Below are 20,901 nucleotides of genomic sequence, written 5' to 3'. Positions count from 1 at the left end.
TCCAGACTCAACATCCACCAATTCCTTCTCTTTGGTGAATACTGATGCAAAGTATTCATTTAGTACCTCGCCCATTTCCTCTGGCTCCACACATAGATTCCCTTGCCTATCCTTCAGTGGGCCAACCCTTTCACTGGCTACCCTCTTGCTTTTAATGTACGTGTAAAAAGCCGTGAGATTTTCCTTAACCCTATTTGCCAATGACTTTTCCTTGCCCCTTCTAGCCCTCCTGACTCCTTGCTTAAGTTCCTTCCTACTTTCCTTATATTCCACACAGGCTTCATCTGTTCCCAGCCTTCTAGCCCTGATAAATGCCTCCTTTTTATTTTTGACGAGACCTACAATATCTCTCGTTATCCAAGGTTCCTGAAATTTGCCGTATTTATCCTTCTTCCTCACAGGAACATGCCAGTTCTGAATTCCTTTCAACTGACACTTGAAAGCTTCCCACATGTCAGATGTTGATTTACCCTCAAACATCCGCCCCCAATCTTGGTTCTTCAGCTCCCGCCTAATATTTTTATAATTAGCCTTCCCCCAATTTAGCACATTCACCCGAGGACCACTCTTATCCTTGTCCACCAGCACTTTAAAACTTATTGAATTGTGCACACTGTTCTTGAAATGCTCCCCTACTGAAACTTCTACCACCTGTCCAGGCTCATTCCCCAATACCAGGTCCAGTACAGCTCCTTCCCTAGTTGGATTGTCTACATATTAGTTTTCATAGAATTTACAGTGCAGAAGGAGGCAATTCAGCCCATCGAGTCTGCACCGGCTCTTGGAAAGAGCACCCTACCCAAGGTCAACAACTCCACCCTATCCCCATAACCCAGTAACCCCACCCAACACTAAGGGCAATTTTGGACACTAAGGGCAATTTATCATGGCCAATCCACCTAACCTGCACATCTTCGGACTGTGGGAGGAAACCGGAGCACCCGGAGGAAACCCAAGCACACACTGGGAGGATGTGCAGACTCCGCACAGTGACCCAAGCCGGAATCGAACCTGGGACTCTGGAGCTGTGAAGCGATTGTGCTATCCACAATGCTACCGTGCATTGTTTTAGGAAGCCCTCCTGGATGCTCCTTACAAATTCTGCCCGTCTAAGCCCCTAGCACTAAGTGAGTCCCAGTCAATATTGGGGAAGTTGAAGTCTCCCATCACAACAACCCTGTTGTTTTTACTCTTTTCCAAAATCTGTCTACTTATCTGCTCCTCTATCTCCCGCTGGCTGTTGGGAGGCCTGTAGTGAACCCCTAACATTGTCACTGCACCCTTCCTATTCCTGATCTCTACCCATATAGCCTCACTGCCCTCTGAGCTGTCCTCCCATCGTACAGCTGTGATATTCTCCCTAACCAGTAGCGCAACTCCACCACCCCTTTTACATCCCCCTCTATCCCGCCGGAAACATCTAAATCCTGGAACGTTTAGCTGCCAATCCTGTCCTTCCCTCAACCAAGTATCTGTAATGGGAACAACATCATAGTTCCAAGTGCTAATCCAAGTTCATCTGCCTTACCCGTAATACTTCTTGAATTAAAACATATGCACTTCAGGCCACCAGACCTGCTGTGTTCAGCAACATCTCCCTGTCTGTTCTGCCTCAGAGCCATACTGGCCCTATTCCCTAGTTCTCCCTCAATGCTTTCACCTTCTGACCTATTGCTCTGGTGCCCACCCCCCTGCCATACTAGTTTAAACCCGTGTGACACTAGCAAACCTTACGGCCAGGATATTTATCCCTCCAGTTTAGATGCAACCCGTCCTTATACAGGTCACACCTGCCCTGGCTTCTACCATTCACTGTATATTCCCTACCTGCATTAGACTTTCCAAAATGCATTACCTCACATTTGTCCGGATTAAACACCATCTGCCATCTCTCCACCCAAGTCTCCAAATGATCTAAATCCTGCTGTATTCTGACAGTCCTCATCGAGTACTGAATCTATTAATAACAATAGCTTGCGTTTGACTGAAGCGACCTGCATATGTAAAATGATAAACCATGAAGCGAAAGAAAAGTATGAAAGGAAGGATCGTCAAAATAGGTGGGTTTTAAGGTGGCTCTTGTAGAGAGAAGCTGGAGGGTCATAGCAGAATGAGAGGGAATTCCAGAATGTGGGGCTTCAAAGCTGAAGGCATTGCTGCCAATGAGAAGGGTAAGTTGTGAGGGAACACGCAAATGGCCAGTCAGCGGAGGGGGAATGCTGGTATTGGGTGGAGTGGTGGTGATGCTGGTGGTGATTAATGGTAACACTGGAGGGGGTTATCGAAATGGGAAGGGGTACCCTGGAGGAATTTAAAGAAAAGTAAAAGTTTTATATTTGAGATGAGGGAACTAGGAGCCAGATAAGTGAAATGTAGTTTGTTAATAATTCATTTCCGGAACGTAGGCTTCGCTGATTAGGCCAGCATTTATTGCCCATCCCTAGTTGCCCTACAGAAGGTGGTGGTGAGTTGCTTTCTTGAACCGCTGCAGTCCTTGAGGTGTAGGTACACCCACTCTGCTGTTAGGGAGGGAGTTCCGAGTTTTGACCCAGCGACAGTGAAGGAACGCCGATATATTTCCAAGTTGGGGTGGTGAGTGACTTTGGAGGGGAACCTCCAGGTGGTGGGGTTCCCATGTATCTGCTGCTCTTGTCCTTCTAGATGGTAGTGGTCATGGGTTTGGAAGGTGTTGTCTAAGGAACCTTGGTGAGTTACTGCAGTGCATCATCTGGATGGTACACATAGCTACCACTCTTCAGCGGTGGAGGAGGGGTTGAATGTTTGTGGAAGGAAGAGCAATCGACTGGACGACTTTGTCCTGGATGATGTCAAGCTTCTTGAGTGTTGGAGCGGCGCTCATCCAGGCAAGTGGCGAGTATTCCATTACACTCCTGACTTATGCCTTGTAGATGGTGGACAGGAGGTGAGTTACTCGCCGTAGGACTCCTTGCCTATGACCTGCCCTGACAGCCACAGTAATAATATGGCTAGTTCAGTTCAGTTTCTGATCAATGGTATCCCCCAGGATGTTGAATGTGGGGATTCAATGGTGGTAATGTCATTGAAAGTCAAGGGGCGATGGTTAGATCCTCACTTGTAGGAGATGGTCATTGCCCGGCACTTGTGTGGCGCGAATGTAACTTGCCACTTGTCAGCTCAAGCCTGGATATTGTTCAGATCTTGCTGTATTTGGACATGGACTGCTTCATTATCTGAGGAGTCGCGAATGGTGCTGAACGTTGTGCAGTCATCTGCAAACATCCCCACTTCTGACCTTATGATGGAAGGGAGGTCACTGATGAAACAGCTGAAGATAGTTGAGCCGAGGACACTACCCTGAGGAACCCCTGCAGTGATGTCCTGGAGCTGAGATGATTGACCTCCAGCTACCACAACGTTTTTCCTTTGTGCCAGGTGTGACTCAAACCAGCAGAGAGTCTCTTCTCTCTGTCCTCTCTCTCTCTCTCTCTCTTTCTCTCTCTCTCTCTCTCTCTCTCTCTCTCTCTCTCTCTCTCTCTCTCTCTCTCTCTCTCTGCTCCCCCCCCCCCCCCCCCCCCGGATTCCCATTGACTCCAGTATAGCTCGGGCCCTTTGATGTCATACTTGGTCAAATGCTGCCCTGTTGTCAAGGGCAGTCAGTCTCACCTCATCTCTGGCACCCAGTTCTTTTGTCAATGTTTGAACCTAGGCTGTAATGATGTCAGGAGTGACCCTGCTGGAACACAAACTGAGTGTCTGTGAGCAGGTTATTGCTGAGTAGGTACTGCTTGATAGTACTGTTGATGACTCCTTCCATCACTTTGCTGATGATGGACAGTAGACTGATAGGGTGGTAATTGGTTGGGTTGGATTTGTCCTGTACCTTGTGTACAGGACACACCTGGGCAATTTTCCACATTGCTGGGTAGATGCCTGTGTTGTAGCCACACGGGAACAGCTTGGCAAGGGGTGCGGAAAGTTGTGGAGCGCAAGCCTTCAGTAGTATTGCTGGGATATTGTCAGGCCCAGAGCCTTAAGCATGGAATTTAGGCAGCCATGGTGTTTATGGAAGATAACTGATAGGTGGTTCTTCAGGAGTGCATTGGAGCAATTGAGTCTGGGGGTTAAAAAAGATCAGGTTGAGGGTTTTGGCGGCAATTGGGCTGAGATGGAGGCAACATTTGATTCCCCCCCCCCCAAACAAATATCTGGTACATCATGGAATCAATTTTCCTCGAGTGCTCAAACTGCTTTAAACTGTATTTCTAATATAAAATGTTAGAATCTCGGTAGGGACCGATAACACTTTAAAAACAAAAAACAAAATCTTAGTCACTAGAAGAATATAGCCACAAAATTCCACCATTTAAAATGAAAGTATGTTTACTATACGAGTTAAAGTAAACCCTAAAAACTATCTTAGTATTTTATCATAGTACTATCTTAGTTTGATTGTGTAGGAACAATCAAATTGCAGCTGATTTTTGGTTTTGAAAATATTTTTATTGGAATTTTTGCATTTAACAAAAAATGTTCTCATTGGGACATTTAACATTTACCAATAAGAATTACGCACAACTTTACACCCTATTTACAATTACTGCCAGGACTATAAAAATGTTGTTTATGATTGCTTTCGCTGGGGGGAGGGGAGGGAGAGGGGGTCCTGTTTTCCCCTCCCCCTTCCGCCCATAGGTTCTCGAGGGAGGTTAGGATGTGTGTGGTGGGGGAGGGGGGGGATCCATGTCCCCTCCTGCGAATGGCCTTCCTTCCTCTTCTCTGCTATGCACAAGCTCCTTTTCATCCAGGTGGTGCCCCCCCCCCCCCCCCCCCGCCCCCCCCCCCCCCCCCCCCTCCTCGTTAGTTGCTGGTTGCGAACACGTCTGCAAAGAGGTTTGTGAACTTTTCCACGTGTCGTGGAAGCTCTCATCAGATCCCCTGAGAGCCACTCTGAGGCCCTGCATGGCACTGCCAACTCCAGCCGCATAGTAGTCTCCACCTGGGGATCAGTGAGGCGAAGGCCAGGGCATCTTCCCCCTTCACTGTCCAGAGCTCTGGATGCCCTGACAACTGCCACAGATTGGCAAATCTCCATCTTGACCCCCACAACCCTGGTCATGGCCTCAAAAAAGGCCGTCCAGAATTAACCTGAATCTGGGGCAGGGCCAGAACATGTGGATGTGGTTGACCGCACCACCCCCCCGACACTGCTCGCACTTCTAGTTTGACATGTGGGTGCGATTGGGGGGGGTGGATGGTGGGGAGAGTGGTGCAGTGCAGTAGCCAGTACTCTGAGAGACGTTCCCTTGAAGAAAGCTTCCTCCATCCGGACCTAGTCCACCTCCAGTTCCCTTAGCCACCCCCTCACTGCATTTGCCATCCAGTGGTAGGGCCAGACATCCCACGTGTTGCCGACCTCGCTGTAAGATGTGTAGTCCAGGGACTCTAACCCCACCCCAGGCAAAGGCTATGATTAACTTGTCGACCCTGGTGAAGAAGGATTTGGGGATGAAGATGGGGAGTAATCTGAATACGAAGAGAAACCTAGGAATTGCGGATGATTTCAACTACTGTGCATTAAATGACAGAGACAACAAAGACAGATCTTATGAATCGGCTCAGCAATCTACTTGACATGTATTTAATCAATCCCAGTCACGAAAGACCTTCAAAACTCTGACTTCCTCACAAAGATTTTTAGCTCTCTCTCCTTCTGGAGCCTGTTTGATCCACAGCCATGGCACTGCTTGGCCAACCCAAGATCCATGGCACTGGCACCGTCTTCACAAAAATGGTAAACATCTGCAGAATCTCCAACTCAGATTGGATGATGTAGATCCGCCCGTGTTATCTTGAAGTAGCAGAAATAGCTGCTGCAACTTATTCTCAGCTTCTGGGTCTAGCCTCCATCTTCTTCAGCTTGCTCGAACTACACCACTAGACTCATCGACTTCTCCTGAGCTGGGATTGATCTGTGTCCTTTTTATTTACTTTCAACCAGATTCAATCTCCCTCGAAGTTTTGGTTCTGAATTGCAGTTTCAGTTTCTCTGTCCTTGGAAACCAAGAGGATTGTTTTTCTTTCTCTGTTTCTGTTTTTGGTTTGCCTTTTCAGTTTCGGTCAGCCTCAAAAATAAATACAAGCTTTAAAACCACAGACTCTCATCACTAAGGGCACAATATAACTATATTTTGTTGTAGTAATAGCCATCATTGATTTCTCTTGATTTAGAAATCCTATTTGCCAACATCAGTGGTTTTTTTCAATTCATGCACCCATTTTAAAAAATGTTAACATTTTTGCACACTAAGATTGCCGTGCTCCTCTAAGAAATCTTACAACACCAGGTTAAAGTCCAACAGGTTTGTTTGAAATTACTAGCTTTCGGAGTTCAGCTCTTTCATCGTCCTTCATCTGATGAAGGAGTTACACTCTGAAAGCTAGTGATTCCAAACAAAGCTGTTAGACTTTATCCTGGTGTTGTAAGACTTCTTACTATGCCGGGCAGCGCAGTAGTACAGTGGTTAGCACAGTAGCTTCGCAGCTCCAGGGTCCCAGGTTCGATTCCCAGCTTGCGTCACTGTCTGTGTGGAGTCAGCACGTTCTCCCCGTATCTGCGTGGGCTTCCTCTAGGTGCTCCGGTTTCCTCCCACATGTGCAGGTTAGGTGGATTGGCCATGATAAATTGCCTTTAATGTCCAAAACGAAGGTTAGGTAGGGTTACTGGGTTACGGGGATAGGGTGGAGGTGTGGATTTAAGTAGGGTGCTCTTTCCAACGGCCAGTGCAGACTCGATGGGCCGAATGGCCTCCTTCTGAGCTGTAATTTCTATGATTCTATACCCACCTCAGTCCGACGCTGGCACTTCCACATCACGGCTCCCTCTGCATTAAAATACGGTAAAGTTGCCATAGTCCCAGATGACCATAGGCTGCTTTCCCCTTTGAGAGGGAGAGCTGACTGGTGGTGATTTAACCTGAGGATCAGCAGGTTGAGAAAGCAGGGCCTTCATGAAAATATCTACCATGTAAAGAGTATTTCAAATCTTCATTTTCATTCCTAAAATGCATTACCTCACTATTTTCTATATTAAATAGGATTTGCTGCTATTTTCTTCTAGCCTTTTCATATCTTGCTGTAGTCCATGGCATTTTGCCTGGCAATTTGCTGCGACTTCCATATGCACCCTTTACTTCTAAATCAAAAGTATTTTTAGTATATGTATCTCATTCTGTCTCCCTCGTGTGGTATTGCTCAGATGAGGGCGAATGCACTGTTTTAGAACACTAGGAATCTTATGCCATGAACCTTTATTTTTAAGAATGGAAGCTTATAAAATGTATCTATAGTACAAATAAGGAAGGACTTTTAATCCAGCTTGCTCATCCTTGAGTAGAACATCGCCCCTTCTCACCCAACCAAAGATGTGCTGGTTAGGTGGATTGGCCATGCTAAATTGCCCTTGGGTTAGGTGGGGTTACTGGTTTATGGGGATAGGGTGTAGGTGTGGGCTTGAGTGGGATGCTGTTTCCGAGAGCCTGTGCAGACTCGGATTTGCCGAATGGCCTCCTTCTGCACTGTAAATTCTATGAAACCCCCTCATTATTACATTGTACTGCCTTCAATTTGTACTAAAGTTCAGATAGAAATTATCCTCTGCTTAACTTTGTATTTTGTTGTCACGATGTGGAGATGCCGGCGTTGGACTGGGGTGAGCACAGTAAGAAGTCTTGCAATACAGTACCAGGTTAAAGTCCAACAGGTTTGTTTCAAACACTAGCTTTCGGAGCGCTGCTACTTCCTCAGGTCACCCTGAGGAAGGAGCAGTGCTCCGAAAGCTGTTGTATTTTGTTGGTGTTGTGTATGTCTCTTGGTGCTTTCCTCATTTATCTCCTTTCAAGTCTAAGGATTGACTATTTCCACGTTCTTCAGAGGTTACAAACACCGAGATAGGTTTCATTGTCTCAAGCTGGAAGAGTTAGTTCCTTTTGGGTTCACTTTTTTTTAATGGAATGCATCTGGCACATTGGTACACAAACTGCTGTACTATCAATGTGTTGCATCTGTGAGTGTGTATTCTTGTCTGTGATTTCTTAGATGGGAAGCTCTTGTTCTTGATGTCATTAGTGTATAATAGCAAATAGAGGCCAAATATTTTAAATAGAGAAGACTTATTTTACCACTCTTAGGTCGCCAATATGTATAAAGTATAAGACATTTTTTATAAGTTGTGTGTAAAGGATGTTGGGGATTGTCGTGTTTTGAAATGCTTTGTAAAATTCAACAGTAATGTGAATAATGTTGCAACTTCATTTCTTGACTGACTGCATCATTGATTCTACGCTTCAGCATTTTATTGTGTTTGACATCCAGACTGGAGGCTGAACTTCTGGACTTGACTGAACAGTGCTAGCTGATTAGTACTCAAAAACAAATGTAATTTAAAAAAAAATGTTTTTATTGGATTTTCATATCTTGTATTTAACAAATCATTTTATATTACATCTTTGTAGTTTGAACGTTGAATTATGCGTGCTGTACCGAGGGTAGTACTTTACAAAGAGAAAAAGAAAGAAGTAAAAGATCAAAAGAATGAAAGTGCAAACCACCTAGGCTTGGTGTACATATTTACAACTGTCTGCTTCATCTCCCTTCGGTGGCTGTCAGCCTTATTTGGCTGGTCTGCCTCTGCTGCTCTGCCTGTTGTTGACCCTGGCGCTTCTCCACTTGTTGCCATTCCCTCTGGTCTTCCTTTTGCCCTTGGGTTTGTCTCGCAGTATTCTTGTGGGATTTTACCCTCCCCTTCCTTTGCTATCCATGACTCCCATACCTCCATGACTTCCATACCTAATGATGAATGGCTTCTGCATCTTGTGGGAATCCTCTTCCGACCTCCGGTTGACTAATTTGATTTTCTCCAGTTCCCGAGAGTCGGCTAGACAGGCAGTCTGCAGCTTTGGGTGGTGCTGCTGCCAGCCGAGCAGGATTCTTCGCCGAGTGATCAGGAATGCAAAGACAGAGGTAGCACGATGGCACAGTGGTTAGCACTCCTGCCTCACACTGCCGAGGATCTGCGTTCAATCCCGGCTTCAGGTTATTCTCTGTGTGGAGTTTGCACATTCTCCCGTGTCTGCGTGGGCTTTGCCCCCACAACACAAAGGTGTGCAGGGTAGGTGGTTGGCCATGCTATTTGTCCCTTAATTGGAATCAAAAAAGAATTGGGCACTTTAAATTTAAGAAAAAAAGAAGAAAGGAATAAAAAAAGGAAGAGAGAAAAAAAAGGAATTCAAAGGCAAGGGAGTCTGTTCCCCTCCCATGAAGAGTTCTGGCTGGTCTGATACCCCAAAGACTGCCACTTTTGGTCTTGGCTGCACCCTCATCTCCACAGCCTTAGGTATTGCCTCAGAGAAGGCTGTCCAGGCCCAACAAGTCTGGGGCATGCCCAGAATATATGGGTATGGTTGGCCGAAAACTGTTCATATTTGTCCTCCACCTCCGAGAAGAACCTGCTCATTCGGGTTCTGGTTAGGTATGCTCTGTGCACCACTTCCAGTTGCATAGGCTTGCGCATGTGGAGGTGGAGTTTGCCCTGTTCAGTGCTTAACTCCAGAGCCCCTACCCTATTTCTATCCCTCGTTCTTCCTCCCATTTTTCCAGTGTCTTGTCCAGCGGGGAACGTGACTCTTCTAACTGTTCATGCCCAAAAGTTCTTTTTATCATTGAGTGTCTTGGTGTTCATTGGTATGATGTCGTCTCCTTGCAGTTTTTGATTTGTCAATGTCATAATTTGTTCCTGTGGGCAGTTGTAGCCTCTCCCTCAACTCCTCTAACGGCGTTAGTTTGCCGTCCGTGTCGAAGTCCCTAACCATCAGTCCTGTTTCCATCTCTTAAACGTGGTGTTCATTGTGGCTGGCATGAACCTCTGGTTGTTGCAGATGAGGGCCATGGTGGACATTTCGATCAGGCCGAAGTATAGTCTTAGCTGTTCCTTGTCTGGAATGTGGCTATTACCACTGGGTTGGTAGTGCTTGGCTGCGGAGATAGGAGTATTGTTGTGGCAAGGACCTGGAGGGACAACCCTACGCAGGAGCTCACTTTATCCTTATCTGTTCTGTTTTCGGCACCTTTACCCGTCCCCTCACTCTTTCCGCTATGGTCACCCAATGGTAGTATTGCAGGTTTGGGAGGGCCAGGTCTCCCGTGCTTCTCTTACTCTGCAGGATCTTTTTGGGGATCCTTGGGTGGTTCTTAGTGAAAGGAAAAATTGCTGTGCCCATTTTCTGCATTTTCTGTCTTGTATAACTATCCAGTGTTGGAAAAGACAAATATCACAAACTTGGATGTGAAACTGGATTTGGTAGAACGTTGTGAAACATGAGGCACAATCAGCGTGGCAACACTTTACTTAACTGCACATTGCTAAAGCTTAATTTGCATTGAAGATCATTTCCGTTTGGTCCAAAATAATGCTCAAGAGAAATTCCTTTAAACACAATTATAGGTTTTGCTCGTGATTAAGCAGAAGAGGTGTTTCCTGATCATCGAGGGCTGTTATCACAACAAACTCCTACATTCCAACAAGCACTGTGTAATTATTCTATGACAAAAAGCTGCTAAAGATCTCTACAGGAAAAAAATTGTTGCTGCTTATGCATTCATTTGTTGTATGGAGACTTTTTCCAAGGAGTGCCTGTACAATTATCTTTTCACTCTGGCAGATACTGGGAGAACATACAAACTCAACACAGACAGTGACCCAAGGCCAGAATTAAACCCGGGTCCCTGGCGCTATGAGGCAGCAGTGCTGACCACTGTGCCACCCACTTCTGATTAAAGTTTTAGTATACTTTTTGGAATACAACTTGTATTTATAGTACCCTTTAATGTATTGAAATGTTAAACAATTACATTGTGGTTGATGTGGCTTGTATTGCCAAATTATTGTTGCAGATTTGTTATTCGAGTTTCTTGATTTTCTGGTTTGTGAACATGTGTGCACTTAAAATTCTGCCTGTAAAAGAGTTTTTATTGTAAAGTGTCTCCAAGATATCTGATTGTTCCGTGCTAATCTCTTGGTCATGATCAGCAAATTAGATTTTAAAGACTGCTTTTGCTTTCTTCAGGCTGGAGCAGGACATCAAGAAGCTGAAGGCAGACTTGCAGTCAAGCAGACAGTGTGAACAAGAACTGCGCAGTCAGATCAACTCGCTGACCAGTACTGAACGTAGTATCCGTTCAGAAGTAGGACAGCTCCGACAGGAGAATGAACTGCTCCAGAACAAGTAAGATAATTGTGATATTTTTAATTTTGTTAATGCACATTTGAAATATTCGGATTAACTGACATGCCATAACCCTGTTAAAATTGTGAAAATTGAGATGCAGGAGATGCTGAAGATGGTCATCGGAAAGTGAAATCTCCTGAATTAGATTCAGTTCGCTTAATCTTTGGCAGATTTATTTTTCGGTGTCTAGCATTTCCCTTTTGCATGTGGCAACTTTTAGGCAAGCCAGTAATATTTTGCATAAATAATGAAAACATTTAGGAAACAAGGCCATCGCTGGATAATGGAATGATAAACCGTGTTGAATAATTGAAAATCAAAGTTTGACAATGTAACTCTTTAAGTGGTTGGGTGACAAGCCTCTGACCATTCTTTTTTCAGTGCAAAACCTAAACAGAATTAGATTGGAACGCTTTCGACTTTTTAACTTGGATTCTACTTCATTTTGTTTCTGGGTTTATCTATAGTTTGAATTATTTTCCCTCATTTTAATTTTTATCCAGATTACACACTGCTGTGCAAGCCAAACAGAAGGACAAGCAAACTATAAGCCAGTTAGAGAAGAAACTCAAAGCAGAACAAGAGGCAAAGACCTATCTTGAAAAACAGTTGATGGACGAGAAGAAGAGAAAGAAACTGGAGGAGGCAACTGCAGCTCGAGCTGTGGCACTTGCTGCAGCCACAAGGTAATAACACCAAAGTTTGCACAAGGCGTATCAATTACTGTAAAATAAATATGCAGAATCTTTATTTGAACTGGATTACATTATTAACTTGCACCACTGTCGGTGTGTTTTTGATGACGTACTGCTTGCATGAAAGTTTTACAACAGTGTGATTGCTCTATTCATTTTTATGCCACTTAACATTTGCGATAATTCAATTTTGCATTTCATTTTAATTGTTTTGCGAATAGTAACAAATATAATTTTCTTTTATGACTAGATGCTTGGTGATCCTATCCCATTTTTTTTCCCCCAAGGGTCAATTGGGTTGTAAGGAGAAAGAAAATGAGTCAGTCTCATGGCTCCTGTATGTTCAAATTCTTGCCAGTGATTCACCACTCTGTTGACTTCGTGCTGTGGGAGATGAGAAGCAGAAGTCAGGCGTTTCTCTTTAGTGGAGTGCAATAATTCAGTGGAACTAGGCTTGCATGCTTCTTGCTGGCTGGTTTCACATTGCAGGAATGCCCAATCCTACTCGGCAAGAGTGAGCAACATTGACTCAGAGCCTCACTTGTGGATGGCTGGTGTCCAAAGTTGTCATACTCATTTTTTAAAAAAGAATTCCAATTAAGGGGCAGTTTTAGCGTGGCCAATTCACCGAACCTGCAAATCGTTGGGTTGTGGGGGTGGGACCCATGCAGACACTGGGAGAATGTGCAAACTCCACACGGACAGTGACCCGGGGTCAAACCCTGGCCCTTGGCGCCATGCTAACCACTGCGCCACCGTGCTGCCTGTAATACCCATTTAATAAGATAATAATTGCCTCTGGATGTGGCCAAGATGATGAGGTAGAGAGAAACCTTTGAGCTTCATTTAATCTTTTCTGTACCTGATATCTGAATATCTTAGTACCCTATTGCCTACTCAAAAGAATAGAAAATGAACAGTCCTTTAATTTTGTAGCATTTTTGAAAGCATTTAGTTTTCCCCTTTCCAATTTTCTCATGCACCATCTGACCTGATGACACAGGTATCAATAATTTTTTTTCACTAACATTTTAATTGAATATGATTATATTGTTGCAAGCTCTGGTGGTCAAGTTTCACATTTCACAGATATGTGAAGTATTAACTCCCTCTATTACATAACAAGAAAGGTTTATATTTATGAATGCAGAAACTGAAGGATTTGACATCATTTTATTTTTTAAGAGGGGAATGTACTGAAACTCTAAGAAGTCGTATTCGAGATCTGGAGACAGAGTGTAAGAAGTTAACAATTGACATGAAAGTCAAGGAAGACCAAATTCGTGAACTAGAGATGAAGGTACAGGTAAGTCTCCGGTCTAGATAACCTCTAGCTCAAGGTGTCAGATAGCTAATCACTAATAACCACGTGATATAATTGCAATTATCTGTATTGCAATTACCCACCAGCTTGTTTTTGCTGATGCTGGAAACGTTCAGCAGATAAAGTAGCATCTGTGGATAGAGAAACCGAGATGACTTGTGTTGAAAGGTCATCAACCTGAAACATTTGTTCTGTTTCTCTTGATGCTGCCTGACCAGATTTTCAGCATCCGCAATGTTTTGCTTATAACCCCCTAAAAAAAGATGCTTCCATCATCATACTAGCCTACCAAAGTTCAGTGTTAAAATTGTGAAAAAGTGCTACATGGACAAAATACTAGAAAAGCGCTAATATATATATACAACTATATATAAGTGTATAAATTTCTTGCTTCAGCGAAGGAAAGAAGTGAATTATGGTTGAAAAGTTTTATTTAACCAAAACATACACCAAATGAAAATAAAAACTTTTGTCTATTCAGTATGTTGGGTTTAAAGTGTGATTTATATTTTGTCCTTAGCAGTTGTGCATTTTATTTTCCATATGAAGGAATTGCGTAAATATAAAGAAAATGAAAAAGACACTGAGGTATTGATGTCGGCACTTTCAGCCATGCAAGATAAAACACAGCACTTAGAAAATAGTCTGAGTGCAGAGACCCGAATCAAGCTGGATCTCTTCTCTGCACTAGGAGATGCCAAGCGACAACTAGAAATTGCACAAGGTAGGGAACTGGCTAGAAAAGTGGATGATTTAATTCTAAAATTTGTCAATTAAATTTTGCACAGTGAACTCGGCATCCCAGTATTTTGCATGCTGACTTAATAAATTGAAATTGCGTTTCTTTCTCTCTGCCCTCACCTCCTCTCACTCTCTGCCCTCTCCTCCTCTCACTCTCTGCCCTCTCCTCCTCTCACTCTCTGCCCTCGCCAGCGCCCCCTCTTGCTCGCTCCCAACCCCGCCACCCCAGCTGAGCCCTGCGAGATGGCAATGTAATGAAATATCTGAAAAGATTCTGCACAGCAAATAAACTAAACATGTCAGTTTCATTTTTTTTCAAATCTTTATATTCTTCCCAGATTTTAAACTTCACTGACTTTATTCAAATTTTGCTTTGATATTGTCCCACTGTTGCTTTTTCACTCCCTGATTTTCCACTCCCCGTTAAACTGACTCTGCTATCCCTCCATTTCAAAACTGCACCTAATATTTAATTTAATTGCGATTACTATTATAAAGCATTATTATGCATCTTCTTATTTAAATCCATCAGTAAGTGCTGTGACATCGTCAATTGTTGTTACCTGTATATGTTCGTATTTAACTGCCGTTGGTTCTGATTCCTTTCCATTTTATTGTTACTTCGATGATTAACTGGCTGCTTCTGTTTTTGAGTCCATATTGTATTTTGAACTTCACTATTTTTGTATTTTAAAGAGGTTAACTTTTACCACATCATTTCGACTACCTTTTTGTGGTCAAGTTACCCATTAATTAATTTTAGTACAAAAGTTTGGTTTCTGTCGCAAGCCAGTAATTGCTCTAATTCTGTACAATAAATGATGTCACCTGCTGTGCTGATCCTGAGGGTGTGGGGTGTCTGCTTACTGCTTCATGTCCTATTCTACAAAATGAAACAGTTTAAAATAAGGAATAGTATTGATCAGTGGGAAGATAATAATCATAATTCGCAACCAGATTTCTTTAATGACAGCTGCCTTTCATTCTGTAAATAAAATTCATATGGTTATTTTAAACTTAGAATATTAGCCAATGTTTAAAGCTTTTTAACTATACATATTTTGATTCTACTTAGAATCTTCTATTTCCAAATTTTTGTTGGCTTTACTAGGAATTGACAAAATGGAGATCTGAATATTTTATGACCTTAATTGTGTGGGTGTGTGATGTTTTCCAGGGCAAATTATTCAGAAGGATCAGGAGATCAAGGAATTGAAACAGAAAATTGCTGAGGTCATGGCTGTAATGCCCAGCATTGCATACACAGCAGCAACCAGCACTCTGAGCCCTGTGACACCACATTATTCCTCCAAATTTGTGGAAACTAGCCCTTCAGGACTTGATCCTAATGCCTCAGTTTATCAGCCAATGAAGAAGTGACTGCGCGCCTCTTTCTCCTGCCCTTCCTTCTCCCCCATCCTTTCCCAGACTTTATCGATGTGGTGACATCATGCAAGAGTTTTCTGCAGTCAAGATGACAATGTAACGTGTGACTGTACGTACTAGTTGTAGTCAAAAAAAAAACAAAAATACAAAAAATGACATCATGGTGTCGACTAGAACTGCCCGATGGCTTCTTCTTTTCCTGTAAATTTTTAGAAAACCTCCCAGAACTTTGCAGTTTATTTTTGGAAAGTCTGGTCAGTGCATTGTGACTTCTCCTCGGTTCTTTCTTCTGCCTTTTACTTTTTTGTTTGGTTTCCTCTTTGGAGAATTTTTTTTTAAACTGATCTGCGAACCCACACTCATGCAAAATGACAGGGTTGGAAACACGGCAATAAATTTTAGATTGATTTTGAATCATTGTTGCTGACTAGCTCTTTCACTGTTGGCCCATTTAATCTGTTGAATACCATAACCACCTGTTCTACCACAAGTATAGGAGTTCAGAGCGTTGAATAAATTTGCTCAACAAGTTCATGTGTATCAGTCAGTGAATTGAACTATTTTACTGTACTTGCCTCAGCTCCTCCAACTTTCAGAACTAACATATATTTCTAGCTCTAAGCCAAAGTGGTGCTGTTAAGTATTGTCACAAATCATATACTTTTTAACAGTGACTTTGTCACTCTGTGCCTGAAATTGAGCAGTGTTCAGTTCCAGATGAACCACGTTGAGGAATTGAAATTGGGAGGGGACATACTCGGTTCATGTGTTTAGAAAATATGTACAGTACCAGTTAGGCATGGAAATAGAAAACTAAATCTGCTCTGTCTACTAATTCGTTGGTGATTTTGGAACTAGTTGTATTCTAACTTTTAGTCCCTATCTTCAATTGGAGGGTATCCAAAATGGTGGTGAAAAATACCCAGCAAGAGACAAAAGCCTTTTCTCATAGGAGTATCATTGCTCCCTCCTTGTTTATAAAGGACTTGAATTTAAAATTAATATATTTTATACCACACTTGTAACTGAAACACTCAACAATAGGTTATTGGCAACTGAATTTATCTGTGTGAGAAGGATGCTATGCAACGCTCACATCTGCAATACTAATTAAGTTATGGCTTCTCTCCTTCCTCAGCTCTCGGCCACCCAAATGCACGCTCTTCTGTGGGATTGCATTTGTAGTTGATGACTTGCCAATCAGTATGCTATTGAGACAAATATTAATATTGTTATTGTAGGAAAAACCCATCACCATTCATAGATAAATCTAGGGTGCGATGTTCAATAGCAAAGTAAAACTAACCAGAAGTGGCGAAGGTGGAAAATGAGTGAAATGGATTGGGTGTTCAGGCTGGCTTAGTATCACCTTTGACTGTTTTGTTATGATGCATAGCTGGCTACTGTGAATGTATCTTTTTGCAAAAAGGGCTTGGACAAAATGGCTTAAAAATACATTTAGATCATTTTGCAGAGGTCAATTCCTTCACTCATTGAGATGGACAATTTGAAAGGCTAACTGATCATTTTGCACAATTGGTTCAGCTATGATTTCCCACATAATTCTATATATGAAACATGTCTAATTTTGTTTTGCCTTCAGAGGTGCAGTACTATGATATGCCAGGCATGTTATGCTTCATAAATCCTGCATCAAACCTTGGCACTAAAGTGGTTAAAGGCATTATCAAAGGGGGATGGGTCATCTGGTTGTTTTCCAGTAAAATGTATAGAAAAGGAAACCAATATAATCTCAAAGGTGTCATTGTATTTTTCGGTGGACAAATCCTTAAGGTGTAAATCTGAGAGTAACTGCTTTGTTAAATTACTACCAAATTACTTTCTAAAGTTTTGTTTCTGAAAACTTCTAAGATACCAGGAAAACTCTACTGTGTTATCTCTCAATTAACAACAAAGTTCAATTTTAATGAAAATCTTTCAAGTATTCTATAAAGTTCCATGTATTGCCATCTAAGGCCAAACTTTCCTCTATTTCAAGACCAAATGAAGCTTGAAGCAATGTTGCAGGCTTTAATGAATAACAACTTGTAAGAAAGCCTTGTGATTAACAGTAATATATTTGGAAATCTCTTTAAAAATAGTCATAGTGCCTTCAAAATTTGTATCCAGAGGAAACCACATTTTCAGTAATGCACTCATTCATTTCCTTTGCCATATTCAGGGATTCAAGTCAGACTTTTAAGTACATCTCCAGTAAAGACTACTTAACACCTATTTGAAACTGAAGTGTTATGCTTTATACAACCATTACTTATTAACATATATATCTTTTTAGCTGCTCGTCATCAGTTCCTCGTTAAATAAAGTGTTACAGTTTTTAAAATATTTTTTGCACAGGTTAGCAACAGAGTTGGACATTCTCTTTTCATTTGTCACTTAGCAATTCTGTTGAGTGTTTATTTGAACCTTATTTTCCTTCTATTCAAATATTATGCAGTCAACTACAGATTGGACTACGTTAGATCCACCCAAAAGGAATAGTTTAAATGCTCATTATTCATCATGGATCAAGACAGGCATTATTTAAAACATTCAAATAAAGATCTTTGTTTTAGACCAGCCAGTTTTCTGTTAGATGATTGGTATACCCTGCAAAACTCTGATTTGAGGAAAATATACAGACTACTTGAAATGTAAATTTATCCAAAAGGTACATTTCAAATTGTATGTACAGACCTGGTATAGAGATCCAATTTAAGTCCTCAGTCCTCGAGAGCTAATTGCCTAATGTTTCTTTTCCCCATCTGCATTGTCATTACCTTAGCAGTATACCAGAGTGTGCGTGCCCTGAGTGCAATAAGAGAAGGGGAAACCTATTTTTTACAAAAGATAATTTATAAAATTGGTTGTAGATTTGCCAGTGAATGCTTTGTTTTTAAAGTCATGTTTTTCCTGTTGTGCTTGGACAGAATCGATTTTATTTAAATGAATCCTATTGGTTCAAAATTATCCAATTTTGTTGTGCCAAGAAATACTTTTTTTTTTAAAGTGAGAGAAATTTTATAAAGTGCACAAAATGTGTTTTTATTTTGAAATGATTACAGTCATTTCATAGTATATAAAAGGTGCTTGAAGTGAATAATTGTTCTTGGGAGGTTCAACATAGGAGACAATGAATTTGGGTGATGAGAAAATTGTTCACTAAATGCATCTTGCACTTAATCGACCTGACCTCGGCCCCAAGAAAAGGCTTCTTTTTTTTTTGCACCAGAGTTGTGTGGTTGGCCTTTAGTTCCAACTATCCAACAAGACCTGTTCTTCTGGAAGGTATGACAGACTCAGAAACAGCTGCTTTCTACAATTCACTGCCCTTACAATATTTAATACTCAATTTAAGGTACCTGACTTGTGAAAATAAGTGAGAATTTACCAGATCTCAACCACTTGTGTTGAAGTTCTGTTAAATATCCACAAAATGCATCTTAAAAACTTATCTTTTAATTTGAAGCACTTTGTTTTATTCTGCAGTTTCTTGATGTTGCTCTCAGATCACAGAACAATATATGATTTATAATTGATATGAAGAGAATGTTGGCTTTGCTCCCCCTCCTACTGCAAAGTGGCATCATGAATGACACTGGATTTTGAGGGGGGGGGGGATAAGCTTGAAATTTGAAGACATTTATTATCTAAAATTTGGATATAAATTAAAAACTTTACCGGAAATATGTATTTTCTCAGTAATACTTGTATAATAATGAAAAATTGAGTTGTGTGATTAGCTATAATTTTCATAATCTCTTCCTGACACACTATTGGCATCGACTAGCTATGATTGCGGGCAAAAATTATGAGATGTATTATTTTTCACCTTCATTTCCCCCCAATTCAATTCAAACCTGTAGAGTTTCTATCAAAGGGAATTTTTCACCCAATGCAAACATCGATATGCAAAGTGTCCTCCACCAGAATAAATATGTGGCAAAGTTTGCTTTGACACCAAAATTGCTCTTGGATAGCTGTATAGGAATCGGCTGCAGGATTGTACAAATTTGGAACTTAAAAGTTGTCCAGCAATAAATATACTGATTAATCTATGGGTAAGAAAGCTCTAACCTTGTTTCCAATTTTGATTCTCAATTATCAAAAATATGCAACTGTAGCTATTGTTCAGTGGTATATGTCTTGTAGACATCTCTCCCTGTAAACGTAAACTACACCAGTTTAGTGCTACAGAGAAAACTTAAAACTTCCCATCGTGGCTGACATTTTTATGTGTCAAGTTGTGTTGGAACTTCAAGCTCTCAACCACAAACATGGGAAATAAGTATTCAGCTTACTGTATAAAATGATTTGCCTTGGTGAGTTACAATGAAACATATTTACAATGACAAAGTCATTTCTGATATTTTAAGTGTTCTACAATATTGTGAGTATTTATTATATTGTAGTATTGTCCCAATCTAGTTTGCAAAAGACCCTCAGAACAATGTTAGCCACATCTACACAAGGCATAATTAAGTGGTTCAAATAAAATGGTTAAAGTGCATCCAAATAAAATTGTTAAAAGTGCGTCTTCTAGTCAAGAGCTAACTTTCTAAACTTGGTTTTTTGTCCATCCTTGCAGATATTGTCTTTCATAACCTTGGAAATTGAGTAGTTCTGTAAAGTAATCTGGTAGGAACATTGCTGCGTTTTAAAAGATTTTGAAGTCTACAAAAGTATACAGTGAATCTTGTGGTCCAAATTTCAGTCTCTTTCCATTGCTCTCCAGGTTCAACATTTATTTTGAATCCCAAGCTGTAATAAGAACACTTTGTATGCTTGCAGTAGACCCTGAGTGGATTAGCTATTCCCAGATTTATTTTTCTAAAGTTTTATGTTTGATTGATGTATGTCCCTTGGTTCAAAATGAAGACCCTGTCAAATCAAGTTCTCAAGGACATAACTCTGTTGCAACTAGCAAAAATTGCTAAGTTTAACTCATTTTCTTTTGACAGGATATTAGCTTCTGCCAAATCTGTGTGGTTTTGGCTGTCATTTTAGATTTTTGAATCACCTTGTGTAATTGTCATCATAAAAGTGTTGCAGAAAATTGTCTCATGGATTCTTTGAACATTGTGCAGAACATGGAGTATTGTCACTGACTTTTTTTTGTGTTGAAATCAATAACTCCGTCTCCCTTTGTTGCCACTTTGGCACTTTTCTTTATATAACTGATCTTGGCTGCATTCTCTTTCTGTGGGGTTTACAAGGAATAAACGTTTTTCTTGCAGATAGATTCTGCTGTCTTTCATTCATTGCAAAATGCATTTCCACTTGCATCTATCTACATATTTCAAAAACACTGTTGTATACATTCCTTACTTATCTTGTTAATTATCATTTGTTAATAACTGTTTTTAAAACCTGGCCTATAAAATTGGAGACAAATCGGCATGTCTCAGCACATAGTGCAGGCAGTCCTTGGGACTTATGGCATAGTTGATTCCCAAAAACCACGTTGCAAATTAAGTCCGAACCGTCAGCA

At 41.3% G+C, this 20,901-nt stretch overlaps 1 protein-coding gene across 1 annotated transcript in view; it reads left to right on the top strand.

The window, feature by feature from the left end:
• The window catches only part of maco1b (macoilin 1b), a 153,324-nt gene extending 132,674 nt beyond the window's left edge, over positions 1-20,650 (top strand). The window contains exons 8-12 of the mRNA XM_038799449.1: positions 11,103-11,261; positions 11,768-11,950; positions 13,145-13,265; positions 13,833-14,007; positions 15,202-20,650. Coding sequence (XP_038655377.1) covers positions 11,103-11,261; positions 11,768-11,950; positions 13,145-13,265; positions 13,833-14,007; positions 15,202-15,404 — 841 coding nt within the window. The 3' untranslated portion in view covers positions 15,405-20,650. The remainder of the gene's footprint in view (positions 1-11,102; positions 11,262-11,767; positions 11,951-13,144; positions 13,266-13,832; positions 14,008-15,201) is intronic.
• The last annotated feature ends 251 nt before the right edge of the window (positions 20,651-20,901 follow it).

This window comes from Scyliorhinus canicula, chromosome 1, assembly GCF_902713615.1.
Source record: "Scyliorhinus canicula chromosome 1, sScyCan1.1, whole genome shotgun sequence".
Taxonomy (NCBI): domain Eukaryota; kingdom Metazoa; phylum Chordata; class Chondrichthyes; order Carcharhiniformes; family Scyliorhinidae; genus Scyliorhinus; species Scyliorhinus canicula.
This window is presented reverse-complemented; position numbering and strand designations above follow the sequence as displayed.